The 19,405-nt window shown below is 41.4% G+C and overlaps 1 protein-coding gene across 1 annotated transcript; it reads left to right on the top strand.

Annotated features, from left to right (window-relative positions):
• Positions 1 to 6,528: 6,528 nt before the first annotated feature.
• On the top strand, positions 6,529 to 7,257 carry LOC138360107 (uncharacterized). The gene has a single exon (XM_069320049.1). The coding sequence runs from the start codon at positions 6,529 to 6,531 to the stop codon at positions 7,255 to 7,257; it is 729 nt and encodes a 242-aa protein (XP_069176150.1).
• The last annotated feature ends 12,148 nt before the right edge of the window (positions 7,258 to 19,405 follow it).

Here is a 19,405-nt window from a genome sequence, read left to right on the forward strand (position 1 = left end):
ATAGAAGACGGCAACACAATAGGGGCAATCAGAGTCATCATCAGTGAAGACACAGTTGCCACCAGGGATGCCGATACAGCACAAGCCCTGAGAGAAAAACACTAACCCAGAGCTCCTCGTGATGACAGTGTTCCCCTAGTCGGTGCCAACAGAGCGGAACCCCTGTGTGTGCTCGAATCCGTGGTGCATAAAGCAGCTTTATCCTTCCCACCGGGATCAGCAGGTGGGTTCACAGGTCTAAGATCCAACCACATCAAACAAATGCTCAACCCTGCACTGGGAGACATTGCACAGGGCCTCCTGGTGGAACTAACTAGATTCTCCAACACATGTCTAGCTGGCAACATACCAGAGACCATACGGCCTCTCTTTTTTGGCGCTACCCTCTGTGTCCTGAGGAAAAAAGATGGAGGAATCAGACCGATAGCTGTGGGCAATTCACTCCGGCGCCTCGTCGCTAAGGCTGCTTCTAGAACAGTTAGTCAGGCAGCAGCCGACATGGTAAAGCCAAAACAGCTTGGGTTTGGCATTCCCCAAGGGTGAGAGGCAGCGGCTCATGCAGCTAGAGCCTACATTGCCAACATTACGGATGAAAAAGCCCTGAGTAAGCTGGACTTCAAAAATGGTTTCAATCTGGTTAGAAGGGATGCAGTACTCAGTGCGGTTCATCGCCTTTTTCCTTCCCTCTACCCATTTGTAAACTCATGCTACAGCAGGAATCTAACTCTGCTATTTGGGGAACATGAAATTGAATCACTAGAAGGTGTCCAACAGGGTGACCCCCTTGCTCCTTTTCTTTTCTGCCTAGTCATCAAGGAAGACACCGATAACCTGTCCAGTGAGCTCAATATTTTGTTTTTGGACGATGGTACTCAAGCTGGCTCCCCCAGACTCACTCTTGGATGCCATAAGAATAATTCAGGAGCAAGTCAAGGCCTCACCCTGAACTCTTCCAAGTGCGAAATAACCTCCACCAACCAGCACATAATAGAGCGAATAAAGGTTGTTTTGCCTGACATTCATACAACCATCCCTGAGGACAGCACACTCCTAGGTGCTCCTCTTGGAGGGAATGCCATCGACGAGGTCCTTGGTAAGAAGATCACTGACCTGAAGAGGATGAACGAGAGGATTGAAGACATCGATGCTCATGATGCACTTTACCTCATCACCAGATGCTTGTCCCTCCCCAGGCTGACCTACTTTCTACGATGTTCGCCATCTTTCAGTAATATTACATTAGAAGAGTACGACAACTTGCTGAAATAAATGCTAGAAAAAGCCCTCAATCTTTCTCTCAGCGACTCACAGTGGAAACAGGTCTCCCTTCCTGTCAGACTCGGGGGCCTCAGCGTGCGCACAGCAACACAAATTGCTGTACCAGCGTTCCTGTCCTCTTCAGTGGGGTCTGACAACTTGGTGAAGGAAATCCTACCTGAGCACCTAGTTCAACAGGCAGGGGTACATGATCCCAGCTTCACAGACTGCACAATCAAATGGGTCTCTCTCGCAGGACCAGCACCCCAGCCACCGCCTTCTGAAGCCCATAAGCAATCCAGCTGGGATTGTCCAATTGCCGACCAAGAAGCTGCGACTTTGCTAGAAGCTGCGACAACACCACATGCCACTGCCCGACTTAGAGCTGTAGCAGCTCCCCATGCAGGTGACTTCCTATTAGCAACCTCAAAGTCAGCAACCAGCACCCGTCTCACACCGCAGCCCCACCGAATTGCCGTGGCTCTCCGCCTCGCTGCCCCAATCCACACCGAATACAGGTGTATTTGCGGCAAGACAGTGGCCGACAGGTACGGACGGCATGGCCTTCTCTGCCAAAGGACCGGAGGATGGCATGCAAGACACTGCAAGGTTAACGACATTATTAAGAGAAGCCTTACCACAGCCGGTTGTCCAGCAGAGAGAGAGCCCCGTTACCTAATGTCCCGCAACTCTGATGAGCCTGTCGGTCGTCCAGATGGAATCACGGTGAACCACTGTAAGAATGGTAAACAGTTGGTGTGGGACTACACTTGCGTTTCAACTTTAGCCAACACCTATGTTGACTTCAGTGCTACACAAGCAGGAGGTGCTGCCAATCACCGGGAAACAGCCAAGCCACGTAAACACTGTGGGGAAATCTGGCTCCAGTATAATACTAAGAAAATGTATGATTATGTGAATGTAAAATAATTATAAATTCTAAGATAGCTCGAAGGACCAGAATGAGTAATTAAATGAGAAATCAGTAGCTTATAGATCTATGATTATATGAATAAATTCCATTAATTAAGCAATGACTGTAAATTATATAATTCTAGAGCCAGCCTCCCATGACACAATTTGGGGGGGTATTCTATAAGATTAATCTATGTGGAACACATATTATGCAATAATAATAATTATTATATGCACACACATAAATAATGAGTAAAATATATAATGCAAAATACTACTGCCATATGAAGATTAATAATGCATAACTAGCAGTATCAGATATGTAGGTATATATATATGGATATGGACTCTAAATAATAAACTACTATCTACAATGAAAACTGATTATGTCTCAGCTGTGACAGAGGACGTAGATGCAGTCCACTGTACGTCTGGCTGGAAACAGTTTGAGATAGTGTTAAGTTGGCGCACGTGAGGGTATGGCGGTCACACGCTTCCTCAGGGTGTTGCACCATGCTGCAATAATGATAATCCCGTAATTTCCACCTCCAAACTAGCATTCACACACATATACGGTAATATCTAAATATTTGGAGGGGAAAGAGCTACACTTACATGAGATTATTTTTACGCCCGCATCATAACGACATGGCACCTACATGATCTTATTTAAGAGCTCGTTAAATAGAACAAATGAGGTAAAAATGCCTGCCGAACTGGTGTCCGTGATTCTGGGAAGCTGCGTCCTCAATCTGGCATCTAAAGATGTTCGGATGTCGGTTTGATGAGAAGATTTTTGGACAGCTTACGGAGCACCACTTGTTGATCGCAAATATGGCGAGAGTCCTCTCCCTTCTCCTTCCCCAAAGTCGCGCATGCGCAATAGCTCGCCGTGAGGATTCGAGCATAAATTATATTTATTTATTAACGCTAAATAGGGAAGGGGGCGTGTATGAACACTCTTGATGATTAAGATAAATATTTTATTTGGTGATGTTTAATTCTCACAGTGCACGTCAGTTAATGTAGACGGCACAAATAAAACAATACAGGCTTGGTGGTGGAAATGATGTTAGATTATGATATGATTAACTGGAACAGCGATTAAGCTGGGTAAAGAAATTCCAGTAAACTATTGTATACTAAAAGTAAACCTATTACTAAATTATTATTCCTATTAAAGGAAAGTAAATGGTTACATTGGTGTTAGATCTACAGGTACGTGGAAATTTTATCCCCCGTGCGTGGCTGACGCAACACTACACAATTCTAGGAGAAATTACATGATGTTCCACAACCTAATACAGTAAATTCTACAATACTAAACTACGTATTAGTAGTGTTAATGAATTATTACTCTTAATACAGGAAATACATCCTGGTGTATTAAGGATTATTAAATGAACATTAGATGTGTATGAAGCCTAATACAGGAAATACATCCTGTTGTATTAGGGATGAAATTAACTGTTGGAAATTTCCAACATAATTCCGGGGCGGGAAATTACGGGTCGTAATTCAATGTTAAGGACTAACGTACCTATTCCCTGAAATTACATTCTTATATGTTAGTAGGTTAGTATGTACATAATGAATGTCCCGGATCTGTGTGACAGGTATGATCTGTTATCACGGGTACATCTATGTAATGATTAATTATTCTATGTCTCTTTGAGATCAAGGAGATACCGAATCTACAGTGAGATCAGTGTCTAGGGTCGCAGTGACATGTAACTGGATGAGTTACTAGACACTAACTGATCACTGCAGACTCACAAATCACCTCAACATCAAATGAGAAATTCTAAGTGTTTATACAAGATTAAATTTAGCCTAATGTGTAGTTCTTGCTGTACAAGGTAATTTAGGCTATGTAATGATAATAACTAAATTCCTAACCTAGCTAAAATCTAGATAAAATAGAGAACAGAGTATCTGAGCATCAGTCTCTATAAATGCAGTCAGTGGTATGCTATAGCGAGTACAGATTTAACTTGCACTCAGCTGACCCTAACTAATGTCCCTAATCTACCTAAGTAGAGGGTAAATGCGAATTATATACGTTAGGCTACAGTGATATAACTTCTCTGGAAGTATAACTAAACACATATAGCAACCTAAAGATTCTAAGTGAGTAATAAACCTATTCGGTTTATATACATTGAGTTACAGTACTATAACTCTCTGGAGCTATAATTAAGTACATAACTTATATGAAGACCGAATGTGGTCAATTATTACTGTCGAGAATAGTCTTGGGTCTGCAGTGGCGTCAATGACATGTGTCGCTGTGACGTGAACCGGTTTAGGCTACTAGTCACTGATTTATTCACTGAGATCCATAGAAACTAACTCGGCTAGTAATAACTGTACCAGACTCAATCTGGAAAAAGATAAGATGAGTTTATTCTATTAAGTTTCACTGCTGATAGTCTTCTGGTAAATGTTCGCTTACAGGCTGTTGTAAAGTTCAATTTTGCTTGTGCTAAGATACTTCTCCAAACTGTCTCTAAGATGCTTGTGGGCAGAGACAAGAAAGCAGAAGGAGCTCAAACAAAACTGATACAACCTGCAGGTGTATCACATTAAATGGATTACTAAATCCTAGTCCAGATGACTTGATATAAATGCAGTCTTCTCTGGAAGACTTACCTAAGATGCTATAAAGGCGATTAGATGTTATGAAATGCTATAAAGACTGAATGTGGTCAATTATTACTGTCGAGAATGGTTCTGGTTCTACAGTGGGGTCAATGGTATTTGTCGCGGTGACCTGCAGCCAATTCTTAGGCTACTGACCACTGATTAATCCACTGAGATCCATAGAAACTAATTCGGCTAGTACTAATTGTACCGAACTCAATCTGGAATTAATGTTGGTTGTCAGCTGGCATAGGCTTCTTCAGGTTCAAGACTCTACCTGTAAGTAAGTAGCCTCCTGTTGAATTCAACAAGTTCATTCCATGCTGGCTTGTAGTTCCAGTAATGAACTGATAATAATGGTCTGCCCCAACTAATAGGTCTACATTGGTGAGGTGGTCAGACTTTATCTTGGAGTCAGCCAACTTGATTCTATTTTTCTGTAAAAATTTGGCTGTGTCTCTTAGACCTTTGACATTCATGTCAAGAGGGATGTGATTAACTACTATGGCCTTAACAGGTCGGACATAACCGCCTAGGCGTACTAGTGGCTTTACTACTTCAAATTCTTGAGGTCCAGTATCTGCTAGGAATCCTGATATGTTCAATGTCACCTTACACAAGGGTTTAAGTTTCAGCTGGTTAGCTGCTTGTTGAGTGATGAACGTTCTCTGGGATCCCTGGTCGAATAGACCTCTTGTAGTGATTCTAGAATTCTTACTATTTAATTGTAGTTGTGCAGTAGGTAATACGGCATTATTACGAGACTTGGTGTTAAGCACCTTAACCTCCTGTCGCACCTTACAACACTGCACAATGGTGGAAGTATCCTGTTCCACCTGGAGTTTTGGTGATTTAGGCCTATCAACTCCACACAATGCTGAATGATGTTGATCCTGGTGGCACCTGTTACATATGTGTAATGGGGTGGTGCATGTATTAGGATCGTGTTGCAACAAGCACCTGGTGCACTTGTGCAATTCCTTGAGGCGCTTTATCACCGAAGCCTTCTTCGAATCTTACTTTTGAATTCCATGGCAGCATACTTGCCACACATATAGAATTACGGCAGAAAAATATCTGCCACATATATATAATCCTTTGTAGTAGTAGAATAGTTGTCATACATATATAATCACTTGTATATACTCCATATAACTCAAAAATTATAAAAACACAAAAACATAACACTATCCTGTATCTGCACATCAGTAGTATTATAGCATTTTATGCCAATCCATGTAGAATAGAATGCTTAGACTGGAATTGTACTTTGTAGTGTACAACTCTAGCCTAACTCATTATTACTAGCCAACCTAGATAGGTAGGATTATTAGTAGACTAGGATTGTACAAGGCAGTACAACCTAGTCAACATTTATTATTGTGCAAACCCAAGTCAGGGTAGGACTTATCATTATTTTACACAAATTGTGTTTTCTATATTTTATTATATATGTTTACTGTGTACATTTTGAGTGTTATTGAAGTGCCACTACCCATCCAAAGCTGATTATGAGGAGCTAAGCAGAGGAATTCCTGTAGACACTGAAATACCACTCAAATATTAGCTGTTTCCTATTAGGTAGGTAAGCTAACCTCTACGTGAGGTAGGATTCACATAGCCTAACTGAAGAATCAGATATTAGGCTATTAATAACCATACTGGTTCCACGTATATATGAATCAGTACCCCAGTTATTTACATTACCAAGCCATGGCACCAACTAAGCCAAAATCCACAGGCAGTGCATCAGAAGAAATGTCCAGCAATTGCTTATTATATTTTAGATCATACACGAGTCACAAAGGCCATGTGACTAGACAGTTGAATAAGTGTGATCAGCTGGTACAATCAGGTGCCACAGCCAAAGTATTAGAAAACCTCATAGAGACGGCCAAGCAAAAGTTGCAAAGAACAACTGAGGCTGCAGATAACTATCTCAGAGTTCTCATGCAACAGAATGCTGAGCCAGATCAACTAGATACCTTCCATGCCGAGATGGAGATGTTTGAGGAGGGTACCCAAGATCATCTAAATAGATTAACACAAGCTCTAGAAAAATTGCAGAGCGACTCAGTTTCTCAAAATACTCTAACCACTAGTGAAACTAATACACGAGAAAAACTCCAAGAAGTTCGTCTTCCTACCATTAATCTTCTTCACTTCCATGGTAGAGATGATGAGAATTTTGAATGCTATTGGAAAACATTCGACTCCTTAGTAAACTCCAAGAAATCTATTAGCAAACCTAATAAATTCCTCTATTTGCAAAGTACCCTAGAAGATGAAGCAAAAGCAGTTGTTGAACACCTAGTCCCTAGTGATGAGGACTACGATACTGCTATTCAGTTACTAGAAGTTAATTACAGCAATAAAGAAATTGCTATTGCTAATCTTTATTATAAGTTAAGAGCGATACCTACACCAGATTTCCCCACATAATTTATGGTCCTTCGAACCGGATAGAAGGATTCAAGTGATAATTATACTATTGTATTTTGCTTAGTATTGTTTAGTATTGTAGAATTTACTGTATTAGGTTGTGGAACATCATGTAATTTCTACAATACTAAACTACGTATTAGTAGTGTTAATGAATTATTACTCTTAATACAGGAAATACATCCTGGTGTATTAAGGATTATTAAATGAACATTAGATGTGTATGAAGCCTAATACAGGAAATACATCCTGTTGTATTAGGGATGAAATTAACTGTTGGAAATTTCCAACAAACACAGAGACCTTGAGCACCACTACAATTTTGTCCCCATTGTCTCAGAGACACTTGGTGCCTGGGGTAAAAGTGCTGTTAGGTTTTTTGAAGGAGTTGGGGTCCAAGCTAATTGAAACTACTAGAGACCCTAGATCTGCCAGTTTTCTCTTTCAGTGCCTAAATGTGGCAATCCAGAGAGGAAATGCTCACTGCGTTCATGGATCCTGCCCGCCATCTGAGGAGCTGGAAGAGCTCTACAACTTGTGACAAGTAGCCTTGTACCCAGCATGTAACCAATGTTGTATCCCTTTTTGTGTAATGAAATTTTCAAATAAAGTTAGATATATATACATACATACCAAAAGAATAGGGGTGGTAAGAGAAAAAAATATCAAAGTGTTCAGTGAAGATCCACAAGGTCTTCTTTGAGTACTCTTTATTTTCATCTCCGAGGCTATGGGTTCCTACACTTGCACCAGAGGTGGTACGCCTTCTAGGTAAAAAAAAAATATATATATATACATATATATACATACATATATATACATATACATACATATATATATACATACATACATATACATACATATATACATACATACATATACATACATATATATATATATATATATATATATATATATATATATATATATATATATATATATATATATATATATATATATATATATATATATATATATATATATATATATATATATATATATATTATTAAATATGACCGAAAAAGTAAGATTAATAATTCTAACACAAATTTTCTCTATCTTTCTTACGTTTCTTTTCACTCTTGATGGTAATTCAAAGACCAATTCTCCAAAATTCATTTTTATTTCTAGCCTGACGCGACACTTGAGCGCGTTTCGTAAAACTTATTACATTTTCAAAGACTTTAGTTTACAAACACACAACTGAAACAACAATATCTCTTTCCAGGCGTTTAACGATGCATAAGCAACAGGGCTCCATTAAGGAACATATAGCCTCTTCCCACAACCAAACCATCACCAGAGAAATCTTAGCAAACAACACAGAAATCATTGATAGATACAGCGATAGCAGGCGGCTCGACGTCTGCGAGGCACTACACATCAAGAAGTCAACACCAGCAATCAACAGTCAATTAATGCACAACTATATTCTACCCACTTCAAGACTCCGTTCCAATATAGAAGCATCAAGAAATATAGACCAATAGGCTTTCTACAATTACTTCCATTCAATACCCATTGTTTCGTGTTCTGTCTTGTGTTGAATTTAATACCCATTCAATACCCATTGTTGAAAGTTTGTTTTCACCTCATCCACCTCACCCAAATGTAGATATAAAATCGAAGATGTGTAAGCTCTATTCAGTTTCAGTTGTGTGTTTGTAAACTAAAGTCTTTGAAAATGTAATAAGTTTTCCGAAACGCGCTCAAGTGTCGCGTCAGACCAGAAATAAAAATGAATTTTGGAGAATTGATCTTTGAATTATCATCAACAGTGAAAAGAAATGTAAGAAAGATCGAGAAAATTCGTGTTAGAATTATTAATCTTACTTTTTCGGTCATATATATATATATATATATATATATATATATATATATATATATATATATATATATATATATATGAGAACAAGCCTGAATGGTCCCCAGGACTATATGCGTCTGAAAACTCACACCCCAGAAGTGACTCGAACCCATACTCCCAGGAGCAACGCAACTGGTAACTACGGGGCGCCTTAATCCACTTGACCATCACGGCCGGACAAAAGGAAGTGATAGCCGAAGCTATTTGAACCACTTCCCCGCCGGCAACTCGGATGGTAATCTTGGGCATAGCATTTTATCAAATCACCTCATTCTTTGGGGCACACGTGAGGAACACAAATGCGAACAAGCCTGAATGGTCCCCAGGACTATATGCGTCTGAAAACTCACACCCCAGAAGTGACTCGAACCCATACTCCCAGGAGCAACGCAACTGGTAACTACGGGGCGCCTTAATCCACTTGACCATCACGGCCGGACAAAAGGAAGTGATAGCCGAAGCTATTTGAACCACTTCCCCGCCGGCAACTCGGATGGTAATCTTGGGCATAGCATTTTATCAAATCACCTCATTCTTTGGGGCACACGTGAGGAACACAAATGCGAACAAGCCTGAATGGTCCCCAGGACTATATGCGTCTGAAAACTCACACCCCAGAAGTGACTCGAACCCATACTCCCAGGAGCAACGCAACTGGTAACTACGGGGCGCCTTAATCCGCTTGACCATCACAGCCGGACAAAAGGAAGTGATAGCCGAAGCTATTTGAACCACTTCCCCGCCGGCAACTCGGATGGTAATCTTGGGCATAGCATTTTATCAAATCACCTCATTCTTTGGGGCACACGTGAGGAACACAAATGCGAACAAGCCTGAATGGTCCCCAGGACTATATGCGTCTGAAAACTCACACCCCAGAAGTGACTCGAACCCATACTCCCAGGAGCAATGCAACTGGTAACTACGGGGCGCCTTAATCCGCTTGACCATCACGGCTGGACAAAAGGAAGTGATAGCCGAAGCTATTTGAACCACTTCCCCGCCGGCAACTCGGATGGTAATCTTGGGCATAGCATTTTTTCAAATCACCTCATTCTTTGGGGCACACGTGAGGAACACAAATGCGAACAAGCCTGAATGGTACACCAGAGGGACAATTTAGTAATATATATTTATTCAATTAAGTTCAATATAAAAATCCTAATCCATCTTCCCTATCAAGGTAATATAATATTCAACACTGGTGATGTTAGAACATAAAGGACCAGTACTCACTCAAGATACAGCAGTGATGAAACTTCCGTGTAGACATCAGATCGTCAGTCTCCCCTCCCTCTGTGATGCCCCACACTACACCCCAGACTCATCGATTGATTGATGAAGATTGTCACCTAGGAGGTGGCACGGGCATGAATAGCCCGTAGTCATTCCCTCAGTTCATAAAGATTAAGCCACCTAAGAGGTGGCACGGGCATGAATTGCTCGTAAACACCACCCCTCTCTCGTGATGAGCTTTTATACCCGTCTATCCCCAATTTTCCATTGAGTTGACGGATTTGGATCTGGTAACAAGGGATAGCTTTTCCACCTTTGAAACTACCCGAGGTGAGGTTTGTTTGACTTTATCTCACCTCCCTGTGAATGTCTCGTAAATCTGGTATAATCCCAAATCTCTAATCAAGTCACCTCAACAACTGTTACATCCCTCTTTCCCTGGCGTTAAGATCAAACCATGTGTACATTAGTTGATTTTGCATGATTTTTGTCTTATCCCAGACTGGTCCTCCAGAATGAAAAAGTAATTGCCCAAAAAATTATAATCTGTCATTCCAATTACAATTCCAAGTACAATTATTCAAAATAATCCAGGCTTTATTCATAATGTCCTGCATTTAATAACAATAATAAATAATCCGGACTGTCCACTTAGCAGTGGCAGTCCAGCAACAGTCCCTAGGACTGAAAAATCTTCAAAGTTTACACCTTCTTCCAGTTACATATTCTATTTTGATTTTTTCTTGACGGAAGTGTTGGGACGTTGCAACTCATGAGGTCTTGCTATAACAGTGAGCAATTATAAGGGTTGAGGTGGTGTTGGCGTGGCGACACATGAGGTCCTCACTACAGCTCTAAGTTCCCATCCTCTCACAGGTGTCATCATAACAACATACTAGGCCTTAACGACTTCGTTTTCCCATCAAACACTTAACCTTAGGCCGAAAGACGCACAATGTGTCCCTCTAGAACCCGTTCTCGCACTTGCTTATAGTCTATATTGGCTTATTTAATAAGTGCATACGTTATATACTAATTGATTGTGAATATTTTAGTTTACCTTGAAAAGCTTCATAGAAAACACCGACCTCACCTAACCTTCTTAGTATGTTAAGATAAGCATCTTATTGCTTCTTAATTACAGTTATTACCTAACCTATACCGTTGATAGGTATAGGACATTTCACCTTCTTAGTATGTTAAGAAAAGCATCTTATTGCTTCTTAATTACAATTATTACTTAACCTATACCGTTGATAGGTTTAGTAATAATTGTAAATACGAAGCAATAAGATGCTTGTTGACCAGACCACGCACTAGAAGTTGAAGGGACGACGACGTTTCGGTCCGTCCTGGACCATTCTCAAGTCGATTGTGATGAGGAGAAAGAGAGAGAAAGAAGATTAAGCCACCCAAAAGGTGGCTTGGGCATGAATAGCCCATAAGTGGTGACCCTTTTGAGCCATTTCCAGTATCAATAGATGATACTGGAGATCTGTGGAGGTGCGACTGCACCCTGCGTGACGGGAGATGTCTCCCGTGTGATGAGGAGGTAGAGACAGGCAATAAATAGGCAAGAGAGAGTTGAGGAGGAAAGTAAGGTGTAGGGGATAGTAGTAATAATGAGAACTGCAGAAGGCCTATTGGCCCATACGAGGCAGCTCCTATTATAACCACCGAAGGAGATAGTAATAGGAATAAGAAGAGGATAGCAAGGGAGTGTAGGAGAAGACAATGAACAGAAAAAGGGGAGAAGAGAGAAAGAAAAGGAAAGAGAAAGAAAGATAAATGGAAGGGGGTAAACTTATGTTAAGTCACGTTTGTTAGAAAGATTGGACGTTTTGAGTATTTGAAAGGAAAGCCAAAACGAAAGGAAATGCCTGTGTTTGACACTGCTATGCAAGTTGGTGATTGCGAGGTAAGAAAAAGTGGTGCAATGCTTTAAGTGCGGTGGAAAGACAGACGTGAAGTGAACATGTTGACCACCATTCACCCTGGAACAATGGTGGACAGTGGCAAGGTGAACAGAACAACAAAGCAAATAATATATCAGCCAGATTGTGTGATGGACTACATCAACATGCGTTTAGTTGATAAATGTGACATGATGGTGGGTGCTGTAGAGTGTGTACAGAAAACAGTAAAGTGGACGAAGAAAATGATTTTCCACCTTATTGACGTAACAATGCTGAACAGTTACAACATGTTTCTTGTAAAGACAGGTAGAAAACCATATTTCCGTTCGTTTAGTTTTCAAGTTGTGAAACAGTTACTAGGTAAATTTTGCAAGGACACACCTGGCATACAAAGACACATTCGAGACCCAATATTGAACCATGCTCCTGCACCCAGGCTTGCTTACAGGGAGGGCTTTCTGATACACCAAATCAAGAAATTACCACCAACTGGAGCTCGTGCAGCAGGCAAGCGTCGGTGTGTTGTGTGTTCCAGTACCAAATTGAGGCCACAGAAACGTAAATTGGTGTTGACATGGTGCGAAGCTTGTGCCGTCCCTATGTGCCATATCGACTGTTTCGCACAGTATCACAGAATCCAGGAGTACTAAATGTGTAATTCTTTGGTAAATAAATGTACATATCAAGTTAATTTTTGTGTTTATATTGAAAAAAAAAACAAATACATTGAATATTTCCTGTAAATTATACCATTTTGGTGGGCATACTTGTGACACTAATATGTGAGCGCCTAGTGAGTTTATACCATTTTTATTATAATACAACGTCTATTGCTAATAATTGGAACAATACTAGCGAAAAAAATTTGAGTAAAATGACCCAAGAATACTGTAAGTAATTCCGCGAAAATAAATTCACGGCAACTCGGGCCGCGTGAGCGGCCGTGAGTGACAGCTGGCTGACGCAGCACCCTTGAGGCTCACTTCTGCGACGTCATCGGCCAACTTCTCGGCTCAATTGTGTCATTGGTATGTATAATAGATTTTTTTTATTATTTTTCCCGTGCTCAGGGGACTCAAATTAACATTTTAGAAGACCAAAAAAAAAAAATTAAATTATTTTTTTTTCTTGCGCACAGGGGTGTAAATGTCCCCAGGACCCCTGAGCAGTGTAAGGGTTAAAGGAGCCTTTCTTCGGGCGATCAAGGAGTGTCCATTGATCGTCCCCCCCTCCCGACTGCGGTCGGGTCTTCGGTTGCCCATCTGCGACTATATGGATGATACCGTCCTGTTCGTGGCTTTGGAGGGGTTGGTTGGGGCTGTCCAGATCGTGGTTGAGAGGTTTGAGTTGGCCACTGGGGCCCGGGTTAACTGTGAGAAGTCCGGTCTTCTGGGTCTTGGTGGGTGGTCCTCTCGCCGTGTGGGTGGGGTCATGGTTTCCAGTTCTCGCTTCTATGTGGGTTTTGGGGTTTACCTGGTTCGCTTCCTGTTTGCTGTCTGGTTCGTGGCTCGGTGCTTCCCCCTGGATCGCAAGCTGGCTTTCGGGTTGGAACGCCAGGTTAATCATTATGTGTGGTGCGGTCGTTACCACCCGGTAACGTCGGTCGACGTTGGTGTTGGCTGTGCGGGAGGGTGGGGTGGGCATCCCTTATGTGTTTACTAGGGCTCGGGCGCTGTTCTGGGTCTCGTTGTGTCAGGGGTTCGAGTTGGGTGGGGGGCTCAATCCTGTAGGTATTTATTTTTGCTCTGTTTACTTTAGCTTTTTGGTGAATTTTGGTGTTTACCAGGAGGCGGCCTTCTGCACCCCTCCTGTTTACTCTTGGGCAGTGGCCATTTTTTGGGAGGTCTGCCGTTGTTCGGGTTTCATGTCCTTGTCGTTTAAGGCAGTGTATAGGGTTTTATTTCGTCGGGTTCCTCCGCGGGTGGAGGGTTTGTTCCCGTGTTGGGATTAGGGGGTGGTGTGGGTGGCGTTGGGGGCTCGGTTTCTGGCACCGCAACAGCAGGAATTGTTGTTTCGGTTTTTGCATTTGTCGTTGGCGACGAATGCGCGGTTGTGCATGCTGGGTTTGCGTGCCTCTGACGCGTGTGTGCACTGTGGCCTCCCTGAGACTCAGTTGCATGTCTTTTCTTTTTGTGAGCGGTTGAGGGGCTTGCTTGATTGGTTTCGGGATGTGTTGGTTGGGGTTTGTGGGCCGGGGTGTTGGGGTGGCCTTTTGAGGTTTATGTTTTTGTCCGTTCTGCGGCGGTTGTGCCGGGTGCGCAATACGTTATGTCTTCTCGTTGCTGACTATGTGTATTGTGTGTGGGTGGGTGGTTCGGAGGGAGGGTTATGGGGTTGTTAAGATTTCAGGATTTTTGAGAGGCCGTTTGTGTTTCACGTGGTGGTGGGTGCAGCGCGCGTTTTCGAGCGAGTTTTGTGGTTGGTTCACGGGCGGGTGTTTGCATGGGGTTGTTTTTGGGTGAGTGGTCGTGGGTCGGGCTTTTGGTTGTGGGTTGGGGGGTGGGGTTTTTTCGTTTTTGTCTTCGGTCCCCGGCCCTCCGGTTGGCCTCCTTGGAGGGGGTTGGGCTGGGTGTGTGAGTGGTTGCTCCTGTGGTTGTGTGTTCGGTTTGTTGTGTGAAGGTGTGTGGGGGTGTGGGTATGCTTCTTTGCTGGCTGCTGCGTGGGCCGTTGTTTGTGCCCTGTGTGGGTTGGTGCAGCTGTTTTGTTGCTAAATTGATGTTCTTCCTAGTGTGAGTGTTTTTGTGGTGCGTGTGTCTCAGTGTTTTGCTGTTCGCCCCTGGTTCTTTCTTGGGGTTGTCAAGTTGTTGTACCTGGGCCTTGGCCGTAATTTGTTTTATGTTACTTATATGTTTTGTGTGCAGTGTGACTCTGCTTTGTGTTATTTATGTGATTGTGTGCGTCTTGTGTGAGTGCGTGTGTGTTGGTTTATTATGTGAACGTTATTTTGTGTCTTTCTGTGTACATGTGTTTGTTGTGTGTCCATTTTTTTGTTTAACTTTGTATTCAGCCTCATGTACCAGGAGTTTCTAGGTTCTCGTGATGTTTTGTTTTCTTCTGTACCTGTGATTATTATTATGTTCTTATTATTATGTTCTTGTTATTATGTTCTTGTCTTGTGTCTTGTGCTATACTTTGTACATTTCTTTTATAAAAATAAAAAAAATAAAAACTACCAGCAGAATACTCCTCAGTGCTCAAATTGCTAGACCTGCTCCCACACTATCCTGTGTGCTAGTAGATTTACGCAGCTAGTACTCAGTATTTTCAGCACCATTTAATTTATGTACTTTAACGTAAGGTTAACTTGCCTGATTGATTGTTTTTTGTTTTGATTCTTGATCGATGGCTTATTTTGATTAATTTTGTCAGTTTGTTAAGATGATTTTTTTCATAATTAAAGAATTAAAATTTTTCCAGTTTCCTGTATTTTATTCTACATTTATCATACAATGAAGAAGTCACCATAGCTGTTTTTTGTTAATTTGTTTTTACTTTTTTTTTTTATATATATGTTCGTGGCATTCCATCTGCCCAAATCCACTGCACTTAGTCATTTTACCGTAACATATATTTGGGGACCTGTCCTAGGAGCCTCACTCAGGTATGCTCCTAGACGCTTCATATAAAGTTGTGTAAGTGTACTTGGCTTTATTATAAGTTTGCCTGTGTCTTTTCAGAACTACTATTTTGAGTGATTTTGATGGTGCTTAATATTGTTTACATTCCAGATGTAGCATTATATGACTGTTGGATGACTTTGGATTACGTGGTGTCTTATGGCACGAGTCATACTCGTAATTGGTTGTTTAATAATCTTTGCTATATCCTGTGATTTCCAACATATTCTTCTCCCTACAGGAGAACTTCTCATTACGGCAGATCACCCACTTTGGTACCCCTGGTACTTTGGTCTGTCTCCTCCGGGCTAATACGCCCACGTCTTTACAACCCGAACATAGGAGGACACAGGGGGCCATAGTTCCTCTAGCATTACGGACTACGTTATACGGTTAGGACCCATACAGCAGTTCTCGTCATAAATTAATACTTTCCGCACCCCTACGCGTTGGTCAAATATATGGTATTTACACAGGTAGGGAGTTAGCATTTTTTTCCAGAGCACAATGAGTGATAACTCTGTAAGTACTATTTAGTTTTAGTAGGAAGCCTCTTACCTTTGTTCTCGTCAATTAGAGACCAGGTAAGAAATCCCTAAATTTTTTGGACTACATTCGAGACAATTATGTTTCACAATTCCAGTAGGATCCCTCTTGCCCCTGTCCTCATCATATAGAGTACCGGGTACAAGATTCCCTACGTATTCGTTTCACTTTCGATCTAAGTAATCAATTCAATTACTAAAGTTAACTGTTGTAAACTTGACTATAAAGTTTAAACAGGATAGTTTACAGTTGCCATGTCATCCTGTCAGTCTGACATCTCATATTTTGGTACATCAACTGAGGTATTTTCTTTGCACATTATTTTCTATCATTCTATTCACCATGTTTCGTCTAACAGCGTTCAGGCAGAATCCAAACGATGAAGTGGGGCACACTAATTCGTGCCACCAAGGCGGAGATGCTAACTCTTGTAAATGAGTACCACATTACTGCCCCCCATGGAGCCACTAAAACTTATCTCCATAACCTTATACTTGACCACTTATTAGACAATGATAATATTACATCCGAATCTCATGAAGAGCGCCTTAGCAGCCATGAAATTGAAGATAGAGCTTTCCACTCTAGAACGCGAACGTCAGAAGAAAACTCTCAAGACACAGAAGGAACAACTTGCTCTACAAAAAAAACAAGCTGAACTGCAACGTGAACGTGAGAAGGAACAACTAGAGTTCCAACGTGAACGTGAGAGGGAACAGCTTGAACTCCAACGTGAGCGTGAACAGGAAGCCCTTAAAGTAAGAGAAAGAGAACGTAAACTCCAACGTGAACATGCTGAAAAACAAGCCGCCATTGCTCTAGAAAACCGTAGAAAAGAGCTTGACTTGGAAACTACACACCACACTCAGCGCAAGGAAGCGGAAGCTAACCTCCAGGTACGTTTCGATCTTTCTTATGCAATTAAGTTGATGCCATCTTTTGTCGAGACAGAAAATTATATATTATTTACTTCATTTGAGGCTCTAGCTAACCAACTCAGCTGGCCTCAGGATCAGTGGTCTGTACTTCTCAGGTGTCATTTGACATGTAGGGGCTGCCGTGACTCTCAGTACTATGGCGTCTGAAACCGACTACAAGGTATTGAAACAGGCAGTGCTAGATGCCTACCTCCTATTTATCGAGAACTACAGACGTAAGTTTAGGAATTACCTTAAAGCGAGTGCTACTACTTACCTAGAGTTTGCAAATAACAAAAAGAGATATTTCATGAAGTGGCTGGAAGCAGCACAAGTCTCCACCTTTACAGATCTCATCAACCTGATCCTGATGGAAGAATTCCTTAGGCGTGTACCTAATTCCATACGTCCTACCTAGCAGACAAGGAAGAAACCGACCCTACTAGATGTGCACAGTTGGCTGACTCCTACAGTCTCATTCATAGAGTACCATCCGACACACCTTCTAGTAAGACGTCTTGGTTTACTCCAGCCAAAGTGAGTACCAGTAATGAAAACTCTGCGTTGTATTGTCATTATTGCAGAACCTATAGACATACAATAGAAGAGTGTACCAGTCCTCACTGTAAAGTCAGCAGTAAGACAAAGCCCAAATCACCTCCTCCTAAAATTCATAAAAGTCCTAAGCCTGTGATGAATATTTTTGTTTCATCCACTGATCTTTCTCTCTTCAACAGACACCTTGTTGCGAATCTGTGTTTCATTCTAACATTCATCATGATAAATATGTATGTCCATTATTTCTTTTCCCCGTTAAGTAAATATAACATGATATCCAGTTGTGTTCCAGTATAATTATGTTTGATGTAATTGTAGCATGCTGTAGTGTGCCTGTATTGAATATTTTGTTAGGCTATTTGCATGTTTATTCCTGTGGGGGGAGTCGGTGGCGTCTCATTGGGGGGATGACCATATTTGGGATGTTCCAGTGTGCGGGCCGTGTATCAAGCTAGCGTCAATGTTTCACCTTTGGAATTATTCCTGTTTATTGATTGTACTTAATTTCTTTTTACACCTTAGCAGTGTTATATACACATAAGTTTACTTATAATTATGTTCTAAATTTGTTAGCTTTGTTCTTAATTTGTTAGCTTAATTTCTCGTTGTTAGCTGAGTATCATGAGGTTTCATGTGGGTTTTAGTTTGGTCTTTTTTGGTAGACACAATGCCGCGAATGCTGGAGGAACGCTAGTCCCGTTGGTAGAGCTGGCGGGTGGAGACATGTGTTGAGCTAAGTCTGTGGTATATGTTTATTGTTTAGTAACATAGCTAATTTCCTGGTTAGACCATTATGTGCAAACCCATCTATTCATTTATGTTGTAAAGAAATGGCCGGTGCTTATATAAGGATATTATAATATTAATTACTAGTGTATTAATATTTCTGGCTACCTGCATTTTCCATTTATGTTATTTGTATGTTCTTTGTTACTTTTACTTTAAGTATATTGCTTTGTTACGTAAGCAGTTTGTTTTTACCCCTAGACACTTATTGAGGCAAGGCCGTATTATTACATATGTTTAACAACAGCAACAGAGGAACCATACCCAGAGGTCTAGGGTCGTAACACACCTGTACTCCGGAACTCTCTGCCAGCGGTGGAGATTCGGAGGGAAGGTTGACAGTGAATATATTGAGGAACACAGTTGCTTTACAATCTATTCTTCTGAAGTCAACTGAACCCAACGTCACCTACACCCGAGAGACTGTCCTCATTACGGATCGCACTGCAACTGCCCCTTATCCACTTGCCAGAGTCCGCCTGGATTGTCCGTTAATATAAGTTGAAGTCCAAATCGCCATCCGGGAAAAGCCTTTTCCCATGTCAGTTCAACTCCTCCTGGGCAACGACTTGGCAGAAGACCAATAACCAACAAATCTAATCATCAAAGAAAACCCCAGGTATGTGACTCATCAATGGAAAATCCTATCTCGCTGTTTGTTAAAGAAGAGATACAAGCAACTGATGATTCTGATGACGTCTCCCA

This window comes from Procambarus clarkii, unplaced genomic scaffold (assembly GCF_040958095.1).
Source record: "Procambarus clarkii isolate CNS0578487 unplaced genomic scaffold, FALCON_Pclarkii_2.0 HiC_scaffold_95, whole genome shotgun sequence".
NCBI classification, from domain to species: Eukaryota; Metazoa; Arthropoda; class Malacostraca; order Decapoda; family Cambaridae; genus Procambarus; species Procambarus clarkii.